At 42.6% G+C, this 23,833-nt stretch overlaps 1 protein-coding gene across 3 annotated transcripts in view; it reads left to right on the forward strand.

Moving 5' to 3' along the window:
- Positions 1-22,889, forward strand: part of LRFN5 (leucine rich repeat and fibronectin type III domain containing 5) — a 246,301-nt gene extending 223,412 nt beyond the window's left edge. For all 3 annotated transcript variants that reach the window (XM_056544986.1, XM_056544985.1, XM_056544987.1), the window contains 2 exons: positions 10,130-11,537; positions 21,346-22,889. In XM_056544986.1, coding sequence (XP_056400961.1) covers positions 10,150-11,537; positions 21,346-22,270 — 2,313 coding nt within the window. In that variant the 5' untranslated portion in view covers positions 10,130-10,149 and the 3' untranslated portion in view covers positions 22,271-22,889. The remainder of the gene's footprint in view (positions 1-10,129; positions 11,538-21,345) is intronic.
- Positions 22,890-23,833: the final 944 nt, after the last annotated feature.

Here is a 23,833-nt window from a genome sequence, read left to right on the forward strand (position 1 = left end):
CCTTCTGTTCCACAAAATTGTGTAGGGTTGGTACTGCCTTCTTCGCAAAGAAATGACGGCTTGACACTCTCCACCCCGGCTCGGCACAAGCCATAAGTTCTCTGAAAGGTTCAGAGTCCACCACTTGAAAAGGGAGGGACTGCAGCACCAGCAACTTGGACAGGAGCACATTCAGCTTCTGCGCCATTAGATGAGTGGGCGCATACTGTTGTCTCTTGGACATGGCTTCGCCAGTGGATTGCTGGCAGAATGACTGACCAAACATAGGAGGAGCAGAAGCATCTGGAGTGACAGAAGATGGGTATGACACACAGATCCCTTTGGCTGAGGTGGTGTAGTCTTGGCTGGCTGAAAGAGGGAACAGCGTGGCACTGGGTGATGCAGCAGGCTGGACCACCACATCGGATCCACGGTTCTCCCATGCGGCTTTATGGTGACGCTGCATATGTTGACGCAGGGCAATGGTGCCAACATTGGGACCCTTGCTACGCTTCACCTTCTGCCAACACATCTTGCATCTTGCATGTGGCTATGTGAACCTTCTCCGGATGCTCATGGGCAACCTGCAACTCTCTTCTCCTGATGATGATGAAGCCGCTTCTGCACCCAGCTCCCAAGTGTGATCGGCTTCATCATCATCAAGTTATGTCTGCACGTCACTGATGTCCTCCTCAGGTTCCTCAACAGTGTCTGCTTCAGGAGCAGTGTCACTATATCTTCTGTCAAGTGTTATGTGTTTATTGAAACACAGTGCAAGTACAAGTTGACACATTTTGGCCAAAGCCTTTATCAGACTGACATGGCATGACATGTTGTCAGTCTGATAAAGACTTTGGCCGAAACGCGTCAACTTGTACTTGCACTGTGTTTCAATAAACACATAACACTTGGCAGAAGATATAGTGAGTGCCCGGATTTATTTTCTACTACTGCTGGTCAAGACACAACCGCCAGCTGATACCGGTAGCTCAGGCCTCTCGCTGCGACTCCTGCTGCCACTCGTCCCTAGTCTACTGCGACCTCTGCCTGATGAATTTAGGCATCTGCCCCTCCTCTGTGCATGTCCTGGCACTTCTCTGGCACGTATATGAAGGGAGTACAATATGCTCCACTACGTTTAAACAGTATTTGTCTACAACATCAGCATTCACAGTATCTAGGCCCTTAAGAATTTAACAGGAACATAATGGTACACCACTTAGATGTATGTTAAGGTTACACTTAATAGAGGGCAATATGCTTTTAGTGCTCTGCTCACCCTAACTGGCTGGCTACTATTAGCCTTTCAATATCACTTCCTTCCCTATCAGTGCTTCTAGGCTGGATTTGGGCTTGAGGTCAATCGCTGCTTTAAAAATGCTTTTCTGTGCAAAACACTGCTCTCTGTCCCTCTCTCTCTGTCCGTCTCTCTGTAATAGAAGGCTGATGTGACTGGGCACAAGATGGCTGCCGATTATATAGGGCTGTGACATCACAGGGTGACTGGCTGCTGATAGGCTGCATCCTGCATATGATTCAGGGTCATCCCACCTTCACTTGTTCCCACCTTCCCAGGATTTCTTGCCCCATGTCCTCACATGTGGATCCGCCATTTTAGATGCCCTGGAGCCTGGACCGCACTAAATGGAGTTTAATTAAGCGATTTGCACGATCAAATCGGGGCGATATTCGCATTCATTCCGAATCAAATTTCTCCTGAAATTCGTAACGAATTCGGATTTGTCAGATTCGATTTGCTCATCCCTAATCTTAATGTTACAATAATTAGAATCATTTGAACATTTGGATCTATTTGACGACAAGCCTGTAAGATATAACCAGCTTGTGAATCAGCGAGTGACTTCACGGCTAGGACATTCTGAAGTCTGTTTGACTGTAATTATTCGTTACAGATTCTTAATAATTGGCATCAATTAAAAATGCAGAATGAAATGCAGACAGACTGTAAAGTAAGAGTATCATTTGACGGCACTGTGTTGCCATGGATAAAAGTTTGGTCTAAAAACTTCTAGTGAAAGGGAAATCACAATGTTCTGGGGACTCTAAAATCTGATGCAGTGTTTCCCAACCAGGGTGCCTCCAGCTGTTGCAAAACTACAACTCCCAGCATACCCTGATTGGGAAACACTGGTCTGATGTCTGATATCCTCATAGGTGATGTGTTAAACGCAGTGTTAAGTACATATACAGTGAATTTACTTAAAATCTTAGCTTTGAGGGGAATTTATTTCTTTCCTTTTTTTTTTTTTTTTTTTTAGAAAAGTCTCAGGGTACTGCAAAAATAAGAAATAATTGTCACAATGCACAATGGACAGGGAAGATTGCAAACTGAGCTTGCCACAAACCCCTGTCCCTGTCTACTTGATTTTCCACCTTAGGTGAGGGACCACCAACTGGGTGACGTTCCCTACCATGGGCAAATGTTGGGTGTAGTATGATAAAATAATCCAAATGGTAACTGTCAGACATATCAGGAGCCTAATCAGGAAACAAAAGCATAAAGCAGGGAATAAGCCAGATGCCAATAACCAGGAAGAAGGTCAGGAAACAAACAAATCAAGCCAGGCAGATCAGTGTCAGAACCCGGAGAAGCAACAAGGTACATGAGCTGCAGGCAAGGGAGTAGTCAGGCTAAAAAACAATGGTCAGATTGGAAGAACAAACGAGCAAGGAAAAAGCTGGTGAGAGGGATATGAGCCACAATCACGGGGGAAAAAAAATTAACATTATGGCCACTGCAGGGTTTAAAGGGGTTATCCACCATAAGGTGATTTTAGTACATACCTGGCAGACAGTAAAGGACATGCTTAGGAAGGATCTGCGCTTGTCTTGGGGCTAAATGGCTATATTGTGAGATTACCATAACACTGTGGCTAGCTGTTTGTGAACTAGTATTTCCTGTTTTACTTTTCTGTTTTTGACTACAAGTCCCACAATTCCATTTTCCTCCCTCCCACACCTCAGCCACCCCATCCATTGAAACATAAATGAACTGTATCCATTCAAATCAATGTGGTTTTCAATCAGTGTGCCTACAGCTGTTGCATTAGTTGCAGATTGATCCCTCCACCCATTGAAGCAGACAAGCTCCCTGTCATCAGCTGACTAGTGAGTCAGGTCTCGGCCGCATTGCAAGCTGGGAAAAATCTGAGACAACAGTCATTTTGTATGGTGTTAAAAATAAATATTGGGGTGAAAATCACAGAAGATTGCGAGAAAACCGTCACACACAGGTACAGACACTATATTATGAACTACACTAACTTTACAGCCCCTGTAGCATAGTCAAAAAAAAAAAAAAATCCTGGAATACCCCTTTAAATTTCGCTCCCCGGAAAGTTTGATCACTGTACCCAGCACTGATTGGTCCAATGCTCCTGCAGTTCATAGGGAGGACAGCACTGTCACTCAGTGGTGAAAAGCTCTCTAGCGTACTCTCTAGTCTACTAATCTGGAAATAAAGCATAAACTACCGAAATACTGCTATATGGTAATTCTTCAAAAAGTGCAAGACTATAGACAAATTGCCTCGATATGCCCAAATTGTAATGCTGCCTTTCTCTATACTTATTTACTCTCCGTCTGGACAAAGCCGATCCTTTAATGTGAATTGCTACCTGTTACATGTATCAAAATTCTTCCCTGAGAAACATTGTTTTCCTGGAAGAGTCTGTAGTGGACGCCTCCTCCCCCCTCCCCAATATAATTGTCCCCCATTAAGATTAATGATTTAATTGACTAGAACAGCCTCCCCGCCGGCCCGGCTTTCACACTTCACTCCTGATTATTTCTATCTATATTTCTAACCCACAATTTGTCGGTGTGTGATGTCTCATTGTGACACAGATCAGTCAGACATTGTTTCCTCGTAGAAAGGTTTTCATTACTTACCCTTTCAGTTTAGAAAATATAAAGAGGGCCGCACAATGCAGCAAAGTCCGATCTATTGATGCAAAAACGTTGGAACTGTAGGATATAAGCAATTAAATATAATTATTCGACTCAATGGCGGGGATGGGGGGGGGGGTGCGCTAGCAAAAACTGAAAGGAGAATGGACATGGCCACTTACAGATATTTATCTTGTATTTGCTTTCTACCTGGTAGCAAAAGGGGGGCTAAGGGTAGAGGAACTTACGGGTTTTTTTTTGCTTGAAATTTGTGCAAATTTTGCTTATTTTAGCATGAAAATCACGTGAAATTAACACGGGATTCCAGACAAATTTTTTGCATGGAATATAGGAGGAAACAGTTTTTATTTTTTATTTTTTGCTGGACTACAACCACCAATTGGAATTTCCCTTTTTATTTATAATTTTTTTTTTTTTCGTGTGGAATTTCGTACATATTCGTACATATTTTCGTACATATTTCTGTGCGGAAACGATTTCCATGCGGAAATTTTTATTTTTACAATTGACTTCAATGGACTTCTGCTCACGTCTTTCGCAAGAAGAATGAACATGTTCTTTCTTCTAGCGGAACGGAATTCTGCGGCGGAATTCCGCGAGCAGAATTTACGCAGTGTGAACAGTGCAGAGTAAAATACATTGAAGTCAATGGCAAAGCAGATGTTTATTATTCCTAAGTGGAGAATTCAGGAGGAAATACTCGAGTAAATTCCTCTTATATATCAACTGGCTCCAGAAAGATAAACAGATTTGTAAATTACTTCTATTAAAACATCTTAATCCTTTCAGTACTTATGAGCTTCTGAAGTTAAGGTTGTTCTTTTCTGTCTAAATCCTCTCTGATGACACCTGTCTCGGGAAACGCCCAGTTTAGAAGAGGTTTGCTATGGGGATTTGCTTCTAAACTGGGCGTTTCCCGAGACAGGTGTCATCAGAGAGGATTTAGACAGAAAAGAACAACCTTAACTTCAGAAGCTCATAAGTACTGAAAGGATTAAGATTTTTTAATAGAAGTAATTTGCAAATCTGTTGAACTTTCTGGAGCCAGTTGAGGCTTGGTTTACACTATGGAATTTCCATCTGGTTTTTAACTTAGGAATTTCAGATGGAAATTCCAGTGCAGCAGAATCCCATTGCTGGCAATGGGATTGCACTGCAGAGTGCACACTATGGGGGAGATTTATCAAAATCTGTGCAGAGGAAAACTTGCCAAGTTGCCCATAGCAACCAATCAGATCGCTTCTTTCATTTTTCACAGGCCTTCATAAAAATGAAAGAAGCGAGCTGATTGGTTGCTATGATCAACTGGGCTAGTTTTCCTCTGCACAGATTTTGATAAATCTCCCCCTATAAGATTCCGCTCGCTGATTCAGTCGGCTCTGGGTGCACTTGGAATCTTCGGATGGACTGTCTGAAAATTCCGTAATGTGAACTAAGCTTTATGCTTTTTATCATGAAAGTTAAACCCTTCTCTTCTGGCTGTACAGTCCTGTGCATTCCAACCAGGGTGCCTCCAGCTGTTGCAAAAATACAACTCCCAGCATGCTCGGACAGCCAACGGCTGTCCGGGCATGCTGGGAGTTGTAGTTTTTCAACAGTTGGAGGCACACTGGCTTGGAAAACTGATCTGTGTGTACAATGGACTGTCAACTCTCCATGGACTCTGGATGTCAGAGGAGAGAAGGGTTGGGCAAGTGCCCCCCTGCATAATACATGTGTGGGGATATGGAGTACATGCTGGGAGTTGTAGTTTTGCAACAGTTGGAGGTACACTGGCAGAGAAAACCGATCCATGCATACAATGACCTCTCGACTCTCCATGGACTCTGGATGTCAGAGGAGAGAAGGGTCGGGCAAGTGTCCCCCTGTAAAATACATGAGCCGGGATGGGGAGTGCATGCTGGGAGTTGCAGTTTTGCAACAACTGGAGGCACAATGACCGGGAAAAACACTGTCCTAGAGACATGTTGAACGCTTTCATAAGACAGGGTCTAGGAGTTCGGGCCCCTGACCAATCACTAGAACAAAGTGTCGATCGCTTCTCTCTTCACTTTCCGTGCGTGGAACCTATATTGTCCAATAGACTTATATCATGAGACTGTCCCGGTCATGTGGCACAAAGCCGGGAGAAAATGCGTTTGCCATGCACTTCTCTAAGCTCATTCTTGTGATTGGTCAGTGTCTGAACACTCACACTCCATTAGATTAAAAACTTTTTTTTTAAAGTTTTTAATAGCACTTTCATAAAAACAAAGATCAGTACAGCACTGAGCACAACAGTAATATTTCTAAATCACTTTAGTTGTGAACTCAACACTGACATTCCTTCCCCAGAGCCTACTTACCCCACTCCCCGCTGGTCGTAAGTGTGCATTAGGAGAAGGAGCTTCTTGTTCTGTCTACATAGCACCCATAGCCAGAGCAAGATCCAGCGCAATGTGATTTTAAAGGGGTATTCCAGGAAAATTTTTTTTTTATATATCAACTGGCTCCAGAAAGTTAAACAGATTTGTAAATTACTTCTATTAAAAAATCTTAATCCTTTCAGTACTTATGAGCTTCTGAAGTTGAGTTGTTCTTTTCTGTCTAAGTGCTCTCTGATGACACGTGTCTCGGGAACCGCCCGGTTTAGAAGAGGTTTGCTATGGGGATTTTCTTCTAAACTGGGAGGTTCCCGAGACACGTGTCATCCGAGAGCACTTAGACAGGAAAGAACGACTCAACTTCATAAGTACTGGAAGGATTAAGATTTTTTAATAGAAGTAATTTACAAATCTGTTTAACTTTCTGGAGCCAGTTTTTTCCTGGATAACCCCTTTAAGGCACTGGGTCTTGCACTGGAATTCAAAACTAAAGTGACTGCTGCTTGTGCTTCTATATGTTACTTATTAGATCATGCAGATGCTTTACATCTTTTTTATATGGCTAGCTTCTGTATTTGGCTCACAAATTCCTCTGTTCTGCTGCTCACTCATTCTGACATCCACATCTCAGGGGCATGTCCAAGGCAAGCACTGAGCCCACCCTCACTCACCATGCATTCACTTTCTCTCTGAGTCTGCTGTGCTGGGTCTCTTCATCCAATCACTGCAGGCTGCTCTGTAACCCCCTCCTCTCTGTTTTCATGCTGCAGTCTGATAGGACAGGAGTGAGCACAGAGAAGCGCTAGTCCTGCCCTCACTTCCTGGATTTTGTCCTGGCCTGTGCTTCAACTGGGCCAAAGATAATGCGGCATCCGGACAGGATTATGTTCTAGATGGTACGGGGACCCCTAGTGGTCTTTTTTTTATAAGCCATGATTTCTATAAAAAGGAGATAACTATTAGGAAGGATAATGTTTTGCTTAGATGTACAATATATAAAAAGATTTTGATTCTGACAGTGACCATCTAAGTGTGAGAAACAATTAAAAATTATTTGTGTTCTCAAGGCTCTGGATTAACATAATGGCTTAAAGGGGTACTCCCGTGGAAAACTTTTTTTTTTTTTTTTTTATCAACTGGTGCCAACAAGATTTGTAAATTACTTCTATAAAAAAAAATCTTAATCCTTCCAGTACTTTTTAGGGGCTGTACACTACAGAGGAAATGCTTTTCTTTTTGGATTTCCCCTCTGTCATGGCCACAATGCTCTCTGCTGACCTCTGCTATCCATTTTAGGAACTGTCCAGAGCAGCCTACTATATTTGCTATGGGGATTTTCTCCTACTCTGGACAGTTCCTAACATGGACAGCAGAGGTCAGCAGAGAGCACTGTGGTGGTGACAGAAGAGAAATCCAAAAAGAAAAGCATTTCTTCGGTAGTATACAACCCCTAAAAAGTACTGGAAGGACTTAGATTTTTTTTTTTTTTTTTTTTTTAAGTTAAAAAGTACCCATTTAACTCTAAGTCCACTTTTGCAACCCAATTTCTTATTATGTCAATGTGTTTAAAAAATTGTAAAATGTGTTTGATGTTTATTATGTATCTCCATAACTAGAGATGCCAAAACCTCAGATCCTACAGTCATGTGTCACTCTCTGCAATGTTCCTTCTCTTCTATTGTCTGTAAGATATGGGACGGGGGATGGAGGAACAGAGTAATAAAGCTTGTGGTCTATAAACATAAAGATACATAGGTCTGCAGAGGAGCTGTATACACTATCTTTTATTTTTATTTTGATGCAGTAGAACAATAAAAACAATGGTTTACACTATGCGCTTTGATAGGAGACTGAATGGATTTCAATTTTCTTTTTCTGAGAATTGTTTCTCATTACAGTAAATGTTTGCTATTGACAAAGAAAAATGTTCTACCTTCTACCAGAAAAAAGGTTTATTTAAACATCAAGTTGAATGTCAAGGAACTTACATAGAAATTGTACCAAAACAAACCTTGATAAACAAATAAACAAAGAAAGAAAGAAACAAATAACCAAACAAAAAGAAAAAACAAACTTACTAATAATAAAAAAAAATGAATAAATTAAAAATGTATTTAGAAGGATATATTTGTACAGATTATGTTTTTTTTTCTCTTTATTATTGTTATTAGATTTAATGGTATATATTGGATACAAAAAGTTCCATATCTGTATTATTGATATGTTTTGATATTTAAAAAATGTAAAAAAAAATAGAAAAAAAGGGTCAAAAGAAAGACGTAGCAATTGGCGTGATGTAAAGTAAGACTATGATTTGTTTTCTCATACAGAAGGCACATTTTTAATTAAAAGAAAAAAAATGATATACAGTGATCCCTCAACAATGGCCTCAACATACAGTAGTTTCAACATACAATGGTCTTTTCTGGACCATTGTAAGTTGAAATCAGACTCAACATACAATGTTACACACAGTCTAGATCTGTGAAACGTGTCAATGGCTCGGAAGAAACGACCAATCAGAATGGGCATTCACTGGTAAAACCCCTGTATTTCTGAAGTGTATGCACTGACTGGTGTCTGGTAGCGCCCCCTACAGTACAGGGAGGTATTACATGTTCTGTACTCTTTACCTGTATTACTGAAGTGAATGCACTGACTGGTGTCTGGTAGCGCCCCCTACAGTACAGGGAGGTATTACATGTTCTGTACTCTTTACCTGTATTACTGAAGTGAATGCACTGACTGGTGTCTGGTAGCGCCCCCTACAGTACAGGGAGGTATTACATGTTCTGCTCTCTTTACCTGTATTACTGAAGTGTATGCACTGACTGGTGTCTGGTAGCGCCCCCTACAGTACAGGGAGGTATTACATGTTCTGTACTCTTTACATGTATTACTGAAGTGTATGCACTGACTGGTGTCTGGTAGCGCCCCCTACAGTACAGCGAGGTATTACATGTTCTGTACTCTTTACCTGTATTACTGAAGTGAATGCACTGACTGGTGTCTGGTAGCGCCCCCTACAGTACAGGGAGGTATTACATGTTCTGTACTCTTTACCTGTATTACTGAAGTGCATGCACTGACTGGATGTCTGGTAGCGCCCCCTACAGTACGGGGAGGCATTACATGTTCTGTACTCTTTACCTGTACCAGTGTTAGCTGCTCCTTTGTACACCAGGTGAGGGTGGCTCCATGTTACTTTTTTAGGACATTGCATGTACTATACAGGACCCTGAAAAAGCTCCTGTCCTCTACATAGACCATTGTTTCCCAAGCAGGGTGCCCCCAGCTGTTGCAAAACTACAACTCCCAGCATGCCCAGACAGCCTTTGGCTGTCCGGGCATGCTGGGAGTTGTAGTTTTGCAACAGCTGGAGGCACCCTGGTTGGGAAACACTAACATAGACAGTGATTACAGCTCCCAGCAGATCTTTCTTACTTTTATATGGAAGGATTTGCTTTATCTATATTAGTTATCTACTTATTTTTCTTTAATTCTCACTTTTTCCTATTTTTGGATGACATTTTGGTGCCTTCAGAACCAATTACCAGGTTTCCATAGAGTTCTGGTTTCAACATACAATGGTTTCAACATACAATGGTCGTCCTGGAACCAATTAATATTGTAACTTGAGGGACCACTGTGTATATATATATATATATATAACTGTATATATATATCACTGTGTCCTTCATTTAATTGTTACAGGGTTACAGGGGAGGGCCGATAGCATTCATATGGACTTAGGACGTTTTATAAATGGGACAACCCCTTTAAAAAAGATTCTTATAAAAATCTATGTTTGCTGTATGTACATGGCACTAATGGAAGACCTCTCTGTTTCTTCGCAGGCTTTTTAACTTGATCTACAATGGAAAAACTGTTCGGTTATCTGTTGTTCATTGGCATGGCGGTGAGAGCTGAGATCTGTCCCAAGCGCTGTGCCTGTCAGAACCTATCTCCAAATCTGGCGACCTTGTGCGATAAGAAAGGGTTACTTTTCATCCCGCCCAACATCAACCGAAAGACTGTAGAATTGAGGCTAGCGGATAATTTTGTTACCAATATAAAACGGAAGGATTTTGCCAATATGACAAGCCTGGTGGAACTGACATTGTCCAGGAATACAATAAGCTACATCACGCCTCAGGCATTCGCCGACTTGCGCAATTTAAGAGCGTTGCACTTGAACAGCAATCGATTGACTAAAGTCACCAATGACATGTTCACCGGGCTTTCCAATCTCCACCATTTGATACTCAACAACAACCAATTGACGTTAATTTCACCCACCGCCTTCGATGACGTTTTAGCCCTGGAGGAGCTCGATCTATCTTACAACAACCTTGAGACCATACCTTGGGAGGCGGTGGAAAAGATGGTCAGTCTGCACACTCTTAGTCTGGATCACAACATGATCGAGCACATCCCAAAGGGAACGTTTTCCCACCTGCACAAGCTAAATAGATTAGATGTAACATCCAACAAACTGCAAAAATTACCCCCGGACCCTCTGTTCCAGAGAGCCCAGGTGCTGGCAACCTCAGGGATTATAAACCCTTCCACATTTGCATTGAGTTTTGGTGGAAACCCCTTACATTGCAATTGTGAATTACTATGGCTGAGGCGCCTTTTGAGAGAGGACGACCTGGAGACTTGTGCGTCACCGCCGCTCCTTTCGGGACGTTATTTCTGGTCCATCACAGAAGAAGACTTCTTATGTGAGCCACCACTTATCACAAGGTATACACCAGACGTGGAGGTCCTGGAAGGTCAAAGAGCAGTATTAAAATGCAAAGCCCTTGGAGACCCCGAGCCTGCAGTTCATTGGATATCCCCAGAAGGAAAGTTAATATCCAACGGGAAACGGATTTTGGTCTATGACAATGGAACACTAGACATTCTTATAACCACAGTCAAAGATGGCGGTCTGTTTTCATGTATTGCTTCTAATCCTGCCGGTGAGACGACAAAAACGATCAATCTTCACATAATCAAACTCCCCCACTTAGTGAATAGTACGAACCACATTAACGAAAACGATCCCGGCTCATCCGATATATCCACGTCCACAAAATCTGGTTCCAATGCCAGCAGCAGCAATGGAGATACAAAACTGAGCCAAGATAAGAAGGTGGTGGTGGCGGAAGCGACGTCGTCCACCGCACTTATCAAATTCAATTTTCAAAGGAATATCCCTGGAATCCGAATGTTCCAGATACAATATAACGGCACATACGATGACTCCCTCGTCTACAGGTACGGTGCATAGACCATGGCCAAAAATGGGCAAAAAACATTGAGCATTGGGTGATGAAGTTTGTGATGTATTATGGGAAATGTCACAGATGGTTAAATGACCGGTAGAAATAGAGGTCATTAAAAATGTAACAATGTCCGGGTCAGATGTATAGAGGATTCTTTGTTAGATTTGGTATCTAGAAGAGTGAAAATAATGGGGAATAAATATAAAGTATTTCTCGAGCCTCTATAAATCAAACAAGGGTCATTCCTGCTCTCTGGAAGATTATTACGTTATCTAAGATCAAATATGTAGGACATGAAAAAAAATAGAAGCTTACAACAATATAACCCTGTAAGAAAGTATCTACAGTATCTATTTATCAACTTCATTATCTATCTCATATATATATATATATATATATATATATATATATATATATATATATATATCTCATATCTATCTATCTCATATCTATCTATCTATCTATTTATCTCATATCTATCATCTATCTCATATCTATCATCTATCTATATCATATCCATCTCTTTTTCTCTATCTATCTATTTATCTGCCTCCTATCTATCTATTTATCTCATATCTATCTATCTATCTATCTCATATCTATCTATCTATCTATCTATCTATCTACCTACCTACCTACCTCAGATAGAGAAAAATAGATAAATAGATAGATAGATAAATATGAGATAGATAGGTAGATAATACAAAATACAAAATTTCCGCAGCACACCCAGTATTAAAGTGCAAAAAGTGGGATTTTATTGACCCATATCAGATGTGACATTTCGATGGCATCCCGTCATCTTTCAAGCATGGCGAGATGTCATTGAAACGTCACATCTGATATGGGTCAATAAGATTCCACTTTTTGCACTTTAATACTGGGTGTGCTGTGGAAATTTAGTATTTTGGATTGTCTATGCACTCTGCGATTGGGACTGTATTTCTCTGCTTGCACCCCAAGAAATTCTTGGATTACGTGGTTGTGCTGCCTACCTCCTGCATAGATAGATAGATAGATAGATAGATAGGAGGCGGATAAATAGATAGAGAAAAATATATACAGTAGATAGACTGATCATAGATAATAGATAGATAGATAGAACAACAATGGGGCAGCACTCCAAATGCAAAAAAAAATTTGCTGTCGCACTGTTAAAGATAGATAGATAGATAGATATGGGATAGATAGATAGAAAGATAGATATGAGATAGATAGATAAAATAAATAGAGTTCCATTTTGTGTATACATATCCTGTACATATATGTATGTATATATATATATATATATATATATATATATATATATATATACCTTTTTTTTGCCCTATAGGACGCACTGGCATATAAGACGCACCCAATTTTAAAGGTGCAAAATCTAGAAAAAAAAGATTCTGAACCCAACAGTGATCTTCAACCTGCGGACCTCCAGATGTTGCAAAACTACAACTCCCAGAATGCCCGGACAGCCGTTGGCTGTCCAGGCATGCTGGGACTTATAGTTTTGCAACATCTGGAGGTCCGCAGATTGAAGACCACTGGATAGGAGGTAGTACTCACGTGTCCCCGCCGCTCCGGACCCGTCACCGCCGCCCTGGATGTCGCTCCATTGCTGTCGCCGCGTCCCCGTGGTGTCCCCGATGCTCCGGACGTCTTCTTCCCCGGGATCCACACTCTCCATTGCCGTTATCACGTTGCTACGCGCGCCGCTCCTATTGGATGACGGGACGGCGTGCGCAACGATGTGATGACGTCGAAGGAGAGCGCCGGCCATGCAGGTGATCCCGGCATGGAACAGACACCGAGGAGGCAGGTAAGGTCCCTCCCGGTGTCCTGTAAGCTGTTCCGGATGCCGCAATTTCACCGTGGCGGTTCCCAACAGCCCGACTGAGCAGCCAGGTTAGTGTCACTTTCCCTTCAGACGCGGCGGTCAGCTTTGATCGCCACGTCTGAAGGGTTCATACAGGGCATCACCGCGATCGGTGATGTCCTGTATTAGCCGCGGGTCCCAGCCGTAGGGACTGCCGCGATAGATGTGTATTCGCCGTATAAGACGCACCAACTTTTTCCCCCCAGTTTTGGGGAAGAAAAAGTGCGTCTTTTACGGCCATAAAAAAAAGGTGTGTATGTATATATATATATATATATATATATATATATATATATATATATATATATATAATGTCTCTCCTTTGTAGCCCGCTATATATGTGACACTTGGTGCAGAAATACCTTGTAACTTTCTGACTTTCTAGAACCTCGGCCTCATATCTTAATGGAGGTGACTGCGGTTTTCTGCTGATCTCTGCAGATAATGTGATTGAAATGTGATAGAAGACAAAGGAATTGCGTTGTGTTCCCTTCCCCCGGACTCTCATGTGTCAGTCGCTGACTTGTAGGCAGCTGCGCTCCGGTTATTGTAATCTTTTACTTCTGCCGCAGAAGTGCATATCGATTTGTCTCTTAGCAAAATACAGAATCAGATATACCAGGCAGTCCATCATCCTGAAGGCAAATAACCCGAGCCTGCAGCGCTGCGGGGAGGCGGGATGATTACAGGGTAAACCTATTGATGGGATGGATTATTACATTCGCTTATTCAATGTTGCATTTTTTTTTTTTTTGTCTCTAATGGTCTACAGTTCTGCAATTGAATGAAATAGAGGGTAACATTCTTCATTTTACCCATATGACTTTTAAATTATGTTTCACAACCAGCGTGCCTCCAGCTGTTGTAAAACTACAACTCCCAGCATTCCCGGACAGCCAATGGCTGTCCAGGCATGCTGGAAGTTGTAGTTTTGCAACAGCTGGAGGTACACTGGCTGTAAAAACTGATCTTTGTGAACAATGGCCTCTCAACTCTCCATGGATTCTGGATGTCAGAGGAGAGAAGGGTCGGGCAAGTTCCCCCCTGCCAAATACATATGCGTGGATGGGGATGGCATGCTGGGAGTTGTACTTGTGTAAAAGCTGGAGGCACACTGGTTGGGAAAAGTGATCTATGTGTACAATGGCCTCTCAACTCTCTATGGACTCTGGATGTCAGAGGAGAGAAGGTTCGGGCAAGTGTCCCCATGAAAAATACATGTGCAGGGATGGGGAGTGCATGCTGGGAGTTGTAGTTTTGCAACAGCTGGAGGTACACTGGCTGGAAAAACTGATCTTTGTGAACAATGGCCTCTCGACTCTCCATGGATTTTGGATGTCAGAGGAGAGAAGGGTCGGGCAAGTGCCCCCCTGCAAAATACATATGCGTTGATGGGGATGGCATGCTGGGAGTTGTAGTTGTGTAAAAGCTGGAGGCACACTGGTTGGGAAAAGTGATCTCTGTGTACAATGGCCTCTCGACTCTCCACGGACTCTGGATGTCAGAGGAGAGAAGGTTCGGGCAAGTGTCCCCCTGAAAAATACATGTGCAGGAATGGGGAGTCCACGCTGGGAGTTGTAGTTTTGCAAGAGCTGTAGACACACTGGTTGGGAAACACTGATTTAGTCACTTAGCTGCTATGAACAATAGAGACTGACAACTTGATAGGTAACTTGCTTCTACCTCTTGATTTGATATTGTCATAGTGCTTGGCAAACATGATGGCAATTATGTTCCTCCCAAAACAATTTGATGTTGGGCTGTGGAAAAGAACCTGACTAGAAAACATGGTAAGGCTGGGTTCACACTACGTTTTGTCCCATACGGGAGCGCATACGGCAGGGGGGAGCTAAAAGCTTGCGCTCCCGTATGTCACCGTATGCGCTCCCATATGTCATTCATTTCAATGAGCCGACCGGAGTGAAACGTTCGGTCGGCTCATTTTTGCGCCGTATGCGCTTTTACAACCGGACCTAAAACCGTGGTTGACCACAGTTTTAGGTCCGGTTGTAAAAGCGCATACGGCGCAAAAATGAGCCGACCGGACCGAACGTTTCACTCCGGTCGGCTCATTGAAATGAATGGCATACGGGAGCGCATACGGTGACATACGGGAGCGCGAGATTTTAGCTCCCCCCTGCCGTATGCGCTCCCGTATGGGACAAAACGTAGTGTGAACCCAGCCTAACTGAGAATTCTGCCCCATGCTGTACAGAGAGGTAACTTCTGGGACTGGGCATTAAAGGGGTATTCCAGGAAAAAAAACTTTTTTTTTTAATATCAACTGGCTCCAGAAAGTTAAACAAATTTGTAAATGACTTCTATTAAAAAAATCTTAATCCTTTCAATAATTATCAGCTGCTGAAGTTGAGTTGTTGTTTTCTGTCTGGCAACAGTGCTCTCTGCTGACATCTCTGCTTGTCTCGGGAACTGCACAGAGTAGAAGAGGTTTGCTATATGGATTTGCTTCTAAACTGGGCGGTTCCCGAGACACGTGTCATCAGAGAGCACTTAGACAGAAAAGAACAACTCAACTTCAGCAGCTCATAAGTACTGAAGGGATTTCGATTTTTTAATAGAAGTAATTTACAAATCTGTTTAACTTTCTGGAGCCAGTTGATATATAAAAAAAACTTTTTCCCTGGATAACCCCTTTAATTATAGTAGTTGCACAGTGTGAAGTGTAGCTGATGCTGCAGAGGTCCACATCTACTCAGACAGCCTGAGGCGGCTCTACTATTAGGCAAGCTAGGCGGCCGCCTAAGGCCTCGTATTTGCAGATTGTAAAATCAGTATTGCACAAGAGCAGCTGACAGCTCTCGTATAAGAGTAGGGGTGGTGGGATCTCCGCTCCTCTTATTATTTTACCTCCTGTAGAGATACTCCCACCTTTGTTTTTGACACTCCAGGGCAGTAGCGGTGGACTTACCTGTCACCCTGGTAATAGCAGCGGGAGAGAGTCCCCTGAGGGGACAGTGGTAAGGGGGCACACAGTGTAAATGCTAGCTGGGCTTTCGGATTTGGCATAATGAGCTGGGTGTGAAGAAAATGTTGGCATGTGAAGGTAGCTGGGCAAGGACCCTGAGCGGCCCGTCTGGGCCACGTGTGGCAATATTAATCGCTGTGAACCGTGGCCGCAGCTTTGCCCTGAACTTACACTTTAATTAAAGGAGTACTCCGGAATAAGAAAACATATCCCCTATCCTACGGATAGGGTATACGTTTCAGATTGCAGGGGGTCTGACCGCTGGGGGCTCTCCCCAATCTCCAGTTTGGGGCCCTTGGCTCTTTGTCAAAATAGCTTGTTTCCACCACCGCATGATGCGGCGGCCGACACGCCCCCTCAATACATTTCTATGGCAGAGGCGGAGACTCCCGAATGCAGGGTCTGGCTCTCCCATAGAGATTTATTAAGGGTTGTGTCGGCCGCCACATCATGCAGTGGTCAGACACGCTCCCTTGACGCTGACTGCTGGGGCCCCGTACGGGAGATCGTGTTTTGGTCCCCAGCGGTCGGACCCCCCGTGAACTGAAACTTATCCCCTATCCTTAGGATAGTGGATGCGTTTTCTTATCCCGGAGTACTTCTTTAACTTTACTATTAATGTATTAACCACCCTAGACCACCAGGGACCAACCTAACTCCTAACTGACCTGAACCATTACGGACATTATCAATACTGGCCCTCATTTACTATACTAAACCCGACTTGTTTTGTCCGGTTCTTTGTCTGCGACATCTTTCCGACATCGTGGGCCAGTCTGCAACGCCATGCGACGTGGATCCGATGTGGATTCTCCCAAACCCAAAAAAAGGGGCGTAACCCGACATTTCTGAGCTTTCCCACATATTTATAAAGGTTTCCAACCCGAATTTGTTGAATTGTTGTGGATTTTTTCCCGACAACTCAGAGGAGTTGGAAACCAAAACCAACAAAACCCACGTGCGACAAACAGGATGCGACATAATAATAAATACCAGGGGAAAAAAGCAAGATAGACTTACAACCCGATTTTCTAAGTAAATGAGGGCCATTGTGTTCACGGCCCTAGACCACCAGGGACTTTACCATTAACCCATTATATGGCACTCTGTTGGTATTGAGTGAAAGTAGAATTTGACATAAACCTTGGCATTAGCCTTGAATCAGTCTAAGCAGCAAACAGCAGAATATTACTGTTACCTTGGATGTGAATAGAGAAAAAAGAAAATAGAGAAAAAATGTGTAAAAGAAACGATTCCTATTGTTTTCCCCTTTTATGCAGATTCCGGTGTGGCACCTTGTTAGAATGGAGCCGCAATCTGTTGGGTATAATTGCTTGTTATTCGCAGGTTCTTATCTTTTAGTTTACGTGTTACCTGCATCTGTCTCCCAGAACCTTTTCTTTCTTACATCTTGAGCGCCCAGTAGTCGTAGGATGTAGGTCATCAGCAAATGGAGAAACATTCAAGGATGGCTTAATGTAGTCAGTGACCGTACATTTCCCAGGTGCTCACAGTATAGAGCAATATACACATTATCCATTCATAGAAAATGTCCACAGAACACAACATTAACCCCGGCATTCAAGGTCGGCTGTGTGTAGTGAATATAATGTACACATCCATTAGATTATGGTTTATTTATGTCATTATCAGCTGAACACTACTATGTATACAGTAAGTGTCCCTCCATATTGGAAGCATGTCTCTATGTAATAGTCCGTCTCCTGTTATATCACATGATGATGTCTGCGGAGAGTTCTCTCATCTACTAGAGATAACTAGTCACGCCCCCTCCCATAGACTTCAATTGAGGGGGCGTGGCCATGACATCACGAGTGGGGCCCGACCGATGTCATAAGCCTCCGCCCGCATCGCCAGTCATCCAGCATGGAGCGAACAAAGTTCACTCCGTGCACCAGATGTCTGGGGTGCCGCAGCCAAGATCGTGAGGGGGGATAAGATAGGGGATAAGATGTCTAGCAGTGGAGTACCCCTTAAAGGATTAAAAACTGCAGGTGATTTGGAGGCTCCACTTTTGTCTCTGTCTGTATGCTTGGTTTGATTGTTTGTTTGTTTGTTTTTTATTTATTTATGTATAATGTATTTTTTATTTTATTGTAAGTGTACCTTTCATATTGTTATATGGTCATGTTTGTTTATAAAACATTTTCATGGTTGCATTAAAATTTTAAAACATCTTAATCTTTATGGTCCACCCTGAAGGTCCTGGCACCCTGTGCAATATCTGTAGCAGTCCCTTCCCCCATAGTCCAAGTTGTTTTGTTCCTTTCAGAATACTGGGGTCTTATTATGAGCCATTGTGTCCCCTCAGGAATTAGGTCCAGGGGTTCAACTACCACTCTGCACCCTTTACTACTAAGTTCTTTAAACTTAAAAATATAATTGCTATGAACAAACATAAAAAAAAACATAAATAAAAATAAATAAATAAATACAATTTGTGTAACTTTAGGTACCAAATACCCCCCTCCCTCCCCCTCATGCACATTTTCTAACACTGGTGTCTTCTTATGTGTCAGAGATATCCTTCAGCCCCCTAGGCCCCCAGGGCTCAGGTGTGATCTCCTTTTTCTGCTATGAATCTTGATAGAACACAAAAATGATAGAATTTCTGAAAGAGGAATAGAGAAAATCCAAGGATACTAAATCTGTAGCCGAACGTTACTCTAAGACGTATAGCCGGAAAAGAAGCGTCACAGGGAAGGTGTGAAGTGGTTTTATTTAGAAGCTGAGTTATGTAAGAGTCGCACCTTTCAGAATCAATCTGTCACACAACAAATGGAGTCTGCGAATGTCTTATCGGCAGCGAAGATTCATATCATACAGAACTGAGGTCTCTAACCTGAGGAGGACGCGGCTTACATGCTGAGGGTTGTAGTTCATGGAGAACCAAAGACTGGAGACCACTGGTGTAGAATCACTGTAAAGTCAACATGGTGTTTTTTGGGTGGTTTTGCTCAGAGTCCTATTGTTTCTCTAGATGACTAACTATAGCGTAACCACCTTGACATGAATTAACCCATCCGGAAATCCTGTCATGAGATGTCTGATTGCAGGGGTCCGATGGAGACCCCCGCGATTTACGTGCAGTCGCCGGCATTCTGTGCAGGGCCCTGCTCCCAATGATGTCATGGCCACGCCCCTTTATTCACATCTATGGGAGGGTGTGACAGCCGTGACATCACATCTCAGTCTTGGGAGCAGCACCCAACACAGAATGCCGGGTGCTAAACTGAGATTGCGCAGATCCTAGCGGCGGGACCCCCACAATCAGACATCTTATCCCCTATACTTTGGATAGGGGATAAGATGTCTAAGGCCGGAATACCCCTTTTTATTGCCCACAAACGCTACAGCCGAATGCATAAAAGTCAATAGTATTTAGTGGTAATACATGGCTTCTTTGACAATAAGCAGTGTCCATCAGATGTATACTTATAATAGATGTCATATACAGTGACCCCCCCCGACCTACGATGGCCCCGACATACGATCATTTGAGCATACGATCACTCTCAGAGGCCATCGCATGTTGAAGGCAGCATCAACATACGATGCTTTTGTATGTCGGGGCCATCGCATAAACGGCTATCCGGCAGCGCAGACTGCTTCAGCTGCCACCGTATAGCAGTTTACGGTGCCCCGTGTGGTCCGCTGACGATCACTTACCTGTCCTCGGGGCTCCGGCGCGTCCTCTTCGGGATCCCCTGCATCGTCGGCGCTCTCCATCGTCGTCATCACGTCGCTGCGCACGCCGTCCCGTCATCCAATAGGAGCGGCGTGCGTAGTGAAGTGATGGCGGCGACGGAGAGCGCGGATGCTGGGGAAGCAGAGGCCTTGCCGGAGCGACGGGGACACCCCAGGGACACAGCGACAGTGATGGATGGCAACATCCAGGGCAGCGGTGACGAGCGGTGACGGTCCGGAGCGGCGGGGACAGGTGAGTACAGCTTCCTCTAACAGTGGTCTACAACCTGCAGACCTCCAGATGTTGCAAAACTACAAAACCCAGCATGCCCGGACAGCCGATGGCTGTCCGGGCCTGCTGGGTGTTGTAGTTTTGCAACATCTGGAGGTCTGCAGGTTGTAGACCACTGTCCTATACTTTACATTGCTCGGATCCCTCAACATACGAGGGTTTCAACAAACGATGGTCCGCTTGGAACGGATTACCATCGTATGTTGAGGGACCACCATAGTGATCTTCGTCACACTTAGGGTCCCATAGAAGTAGACATATACTGCACAGTGAACATCTTCTTCCAGGATCCAGATCAACAGATTAACGTACCCGTCATCAGGGCTCAAGTCCTACAGGAACGCATGGGAAACCTGTCGGAAACAAAAACCCAACAAGAAAACTACACTACACTCTTAGTAAATAGTACTTGTGCTTTTTTTTTTTTTTTCTCTTTTACTTTACCCATTACAAATCATGTGATGATCCATTGATTCATAGGTTTCTCTTAAATGCAAAAGAAAAAACCAACACACATTAACGCACGGCACTTTTTTTTAAATTTTTTTGTTATTTTTTTTTATAAAACGAAGGAGGTCTATGGAGTTAGAACACTACTAACTGGGTGAATTAAAACTGCAACTGACCCCAAAAAGGGCACCAAAAGTGAGAATTAGAATCATAACAAAAGCATGTAGTATTTTTCCTAAGAAGAACAAAAAGCTGATAATCAAAAACTTACAAATTGCAGTAAAAACTATTTTTTTAATTGTAAAAGTGCAATTGCTTAAAAAAGTGCAATTTTTCAAATTTTTTGTAATACTGATAACTGTAGGTTGGAAATTTCCTATAGCATACATTGATTTATGTTAATTATTATTATTATTATTATTATTATTATTATTATGTTCCTTCATTTTGTTTGTTTTAGTGAATAATCGTAAAATATTTTTGTCTTCTTCCAGGATGATACCGCCAACAAGCAAGACGTTCCGTGTCAACAACTTGGCTTCGGGAACAGTCTACGACCTGTGCGTCCTGGCAATTTACGACGATGGCATCACGTCCTTGACGGCCACAAGGGTGGTTGGTTGCATCCAATTCACGACTGAGCAAGATTACGTGCGTTGCCATTTTATGCAGTCGCAGTTCTTGGGAGGTACCATGATCATAATAATAGGGGGAATCATTGTGGCCTCAGTCCTCGTTTTTATAATTATCTTGATGATTAGGTATAAGGTTTGCAATGGCAATGGACAGAGCAAGGCGGCCAAAGTCAGCAATGTGTATTCTCAAACCAATGGGTCTCAGAATCAAAGCTGTGGTGCGTCCATGCCTCCGTCGGCTTCCAAGCAAGTGGTTGGACATGACGAGAGCTTGCAGTGCTGTAAGTCCACAGACAGCGGGGCACCATCTTCTGACACCTGCTCGAGCCAAGGTGCGGCCGCTACTACCTCTGCTTCGCCTCAAACTTGGACTTCTAATACTTCTGCCTCACTGAAGCAGAAAAGAAAAACTCAATTAAAACCCACAGACTCACAGACTGAAACTGTTCTAAATATGGAGTCCCAAAACACAAATAGAAATAACTCTACCGCCCTTCGGTTAACTAGTCATCCCACAGGGTCACCAACCTATAGAAGAGCACAATCAAGGCCAAGTAAGTTCCTTACGTTACCTGCAGACACTTCTAGAGCCAAGCGCAGGTACTCTCTAAACGGGGAAATTATGGAGTACCATTGCTATGTAAACTCTCGTAACACAGGCGGACTGTGGTCAAAGAGGAGCATGTCCATGAACGGGATCTTGGTTCAGTCCGATCATTCAGACATGGACAGCGGAAAAGCGACTTTTTCAAGTTCAGAGTGGATATTGGAAAGCACTGTGTGATTAGTTCCTTTTAAAAATAAAATTAACAAATAAAAAAAACAGAATAACAAATTTGAGAATTTTGAGCACAATACAAAAATCAATTCAAAAATTTGAAAAAAAAAAAGAATAAATGAATGGGGGATTCCAGTCTGTGTCTCCCTATTGGCTTCTACAGGATGGTGTCAAGGTCACCCGCACCTTCTGTTCACTTTTTTTTTTCCTCTGGTGATAACGATTGCAAGATACAAAAATAGCGAGTTGTGAAATTTAGAAATCAGCACCGGTGCCTTCCCTTCCTTTAGGACTGGCTTCCTGGTTCAGCAGAAGAAATAAATACATTAAAAAATGTTAAAGACTGAATTCACAATAAAAGCCTTTCATATGGGAAAAAAATTCCTTTGAGCTTTCAACGTATTAAAAATATATATATTAAAAAAACAAAAGACCAATTATGGAAAATTAGTTAAAAAAAATATTTTTTAAAAGACCAGACTGCATTTATTTTTGAGTGACCATGGTGTTGCCTTTATTTTAGGCAAATGCTGTACAGAACAACAACTTCTGTGTTGTTATGTTGTGTAAAATAAAATATTCAATATCTATATGGAGACCTCGTTGACATAATTCCGATTATTCTGGTTGTTATCGTGGTTATTATTAATATCGATTTAAAAATCATCGAATCTCCATTGAATTACATTTAGAATTTTGCTTAAAGTGAGTCCACTTGGGAGTTAAATATTTTTGTGGGTCATTTCGGTAAGAATGGGGTGTAATCTCAGAACTGATGTTGTGTTATTTTTCTTCTTTTTAATAATTATGATTATTAATAGGATTCGTCAGATTGAGAAAACAAAAATGTCTGCTTGCTTTCAAAAACAGTGCAACACTGGTGCTGGATATTACATTTCTCCACTAAGTGTCTAGGAGGCGGAGCTTAACTGCTTAAGTGCCACAACCTGGCATGCCTCCTTGCTTGTCCTCAACTCCAAACTCCTCCTTAATTGTGAACTGAGTTCTGTACATTAGTCAAGTGAGGGCGAGTGAGGAGGCCTGTCAGGCTGTGACACTTGAGCAGCTTGGACCCACCTCCTCGACACTTGGCTGGGAAATAAAAAGGAAATTTCATAAGATTGGAAACAACAATCAGCTTCAGGTTAGGTACAGTATCCTTTTATACCCTAACAGCTATCCCAGAAAATACAGACAGCTCTCCGTGGTGTGACATCATCAATAAAAGGTGCACTTACCAACGATGGTTGTTCAAGCCAAGTACAACATTGAAAAGGGGGTAATGGTAGCCAAACAGAGATCCCCGCAGCCGCTCCCAGCCAAACGGTTTTCCTCCAGGTGCTGGCTTGGATAAACAGGCGCTGGGAGTCTTTCAAGTAAAAAGATTTACCCATAATGCAATGCATTACACGGACATCCTCTTCCTGAGGAATATTATATATATATATATATATATATATATATATATATTTTATTTTTTTATTTTTTATTTTTTCTTAATCCAAAGCTTTTGTTTTTCTCCAAAAAGTAAAAAAAATTATAAAAAAAACCTCTTAAGATTTATTATGC

Source organism: Hyla sarda, chromosome 11 (assembly GCF_029499605.1).
Source record: "Hyla sarda isolate aHylSar1 chromosome 11, aHylSar1.hap1, whole genome shotgun sequence".
NCBI classification, from domain to species: Eukaryota; Metazoa; Chordata; class Amphibia; order Anura; family Hylidae; genus Hyla; species Hyla sarda.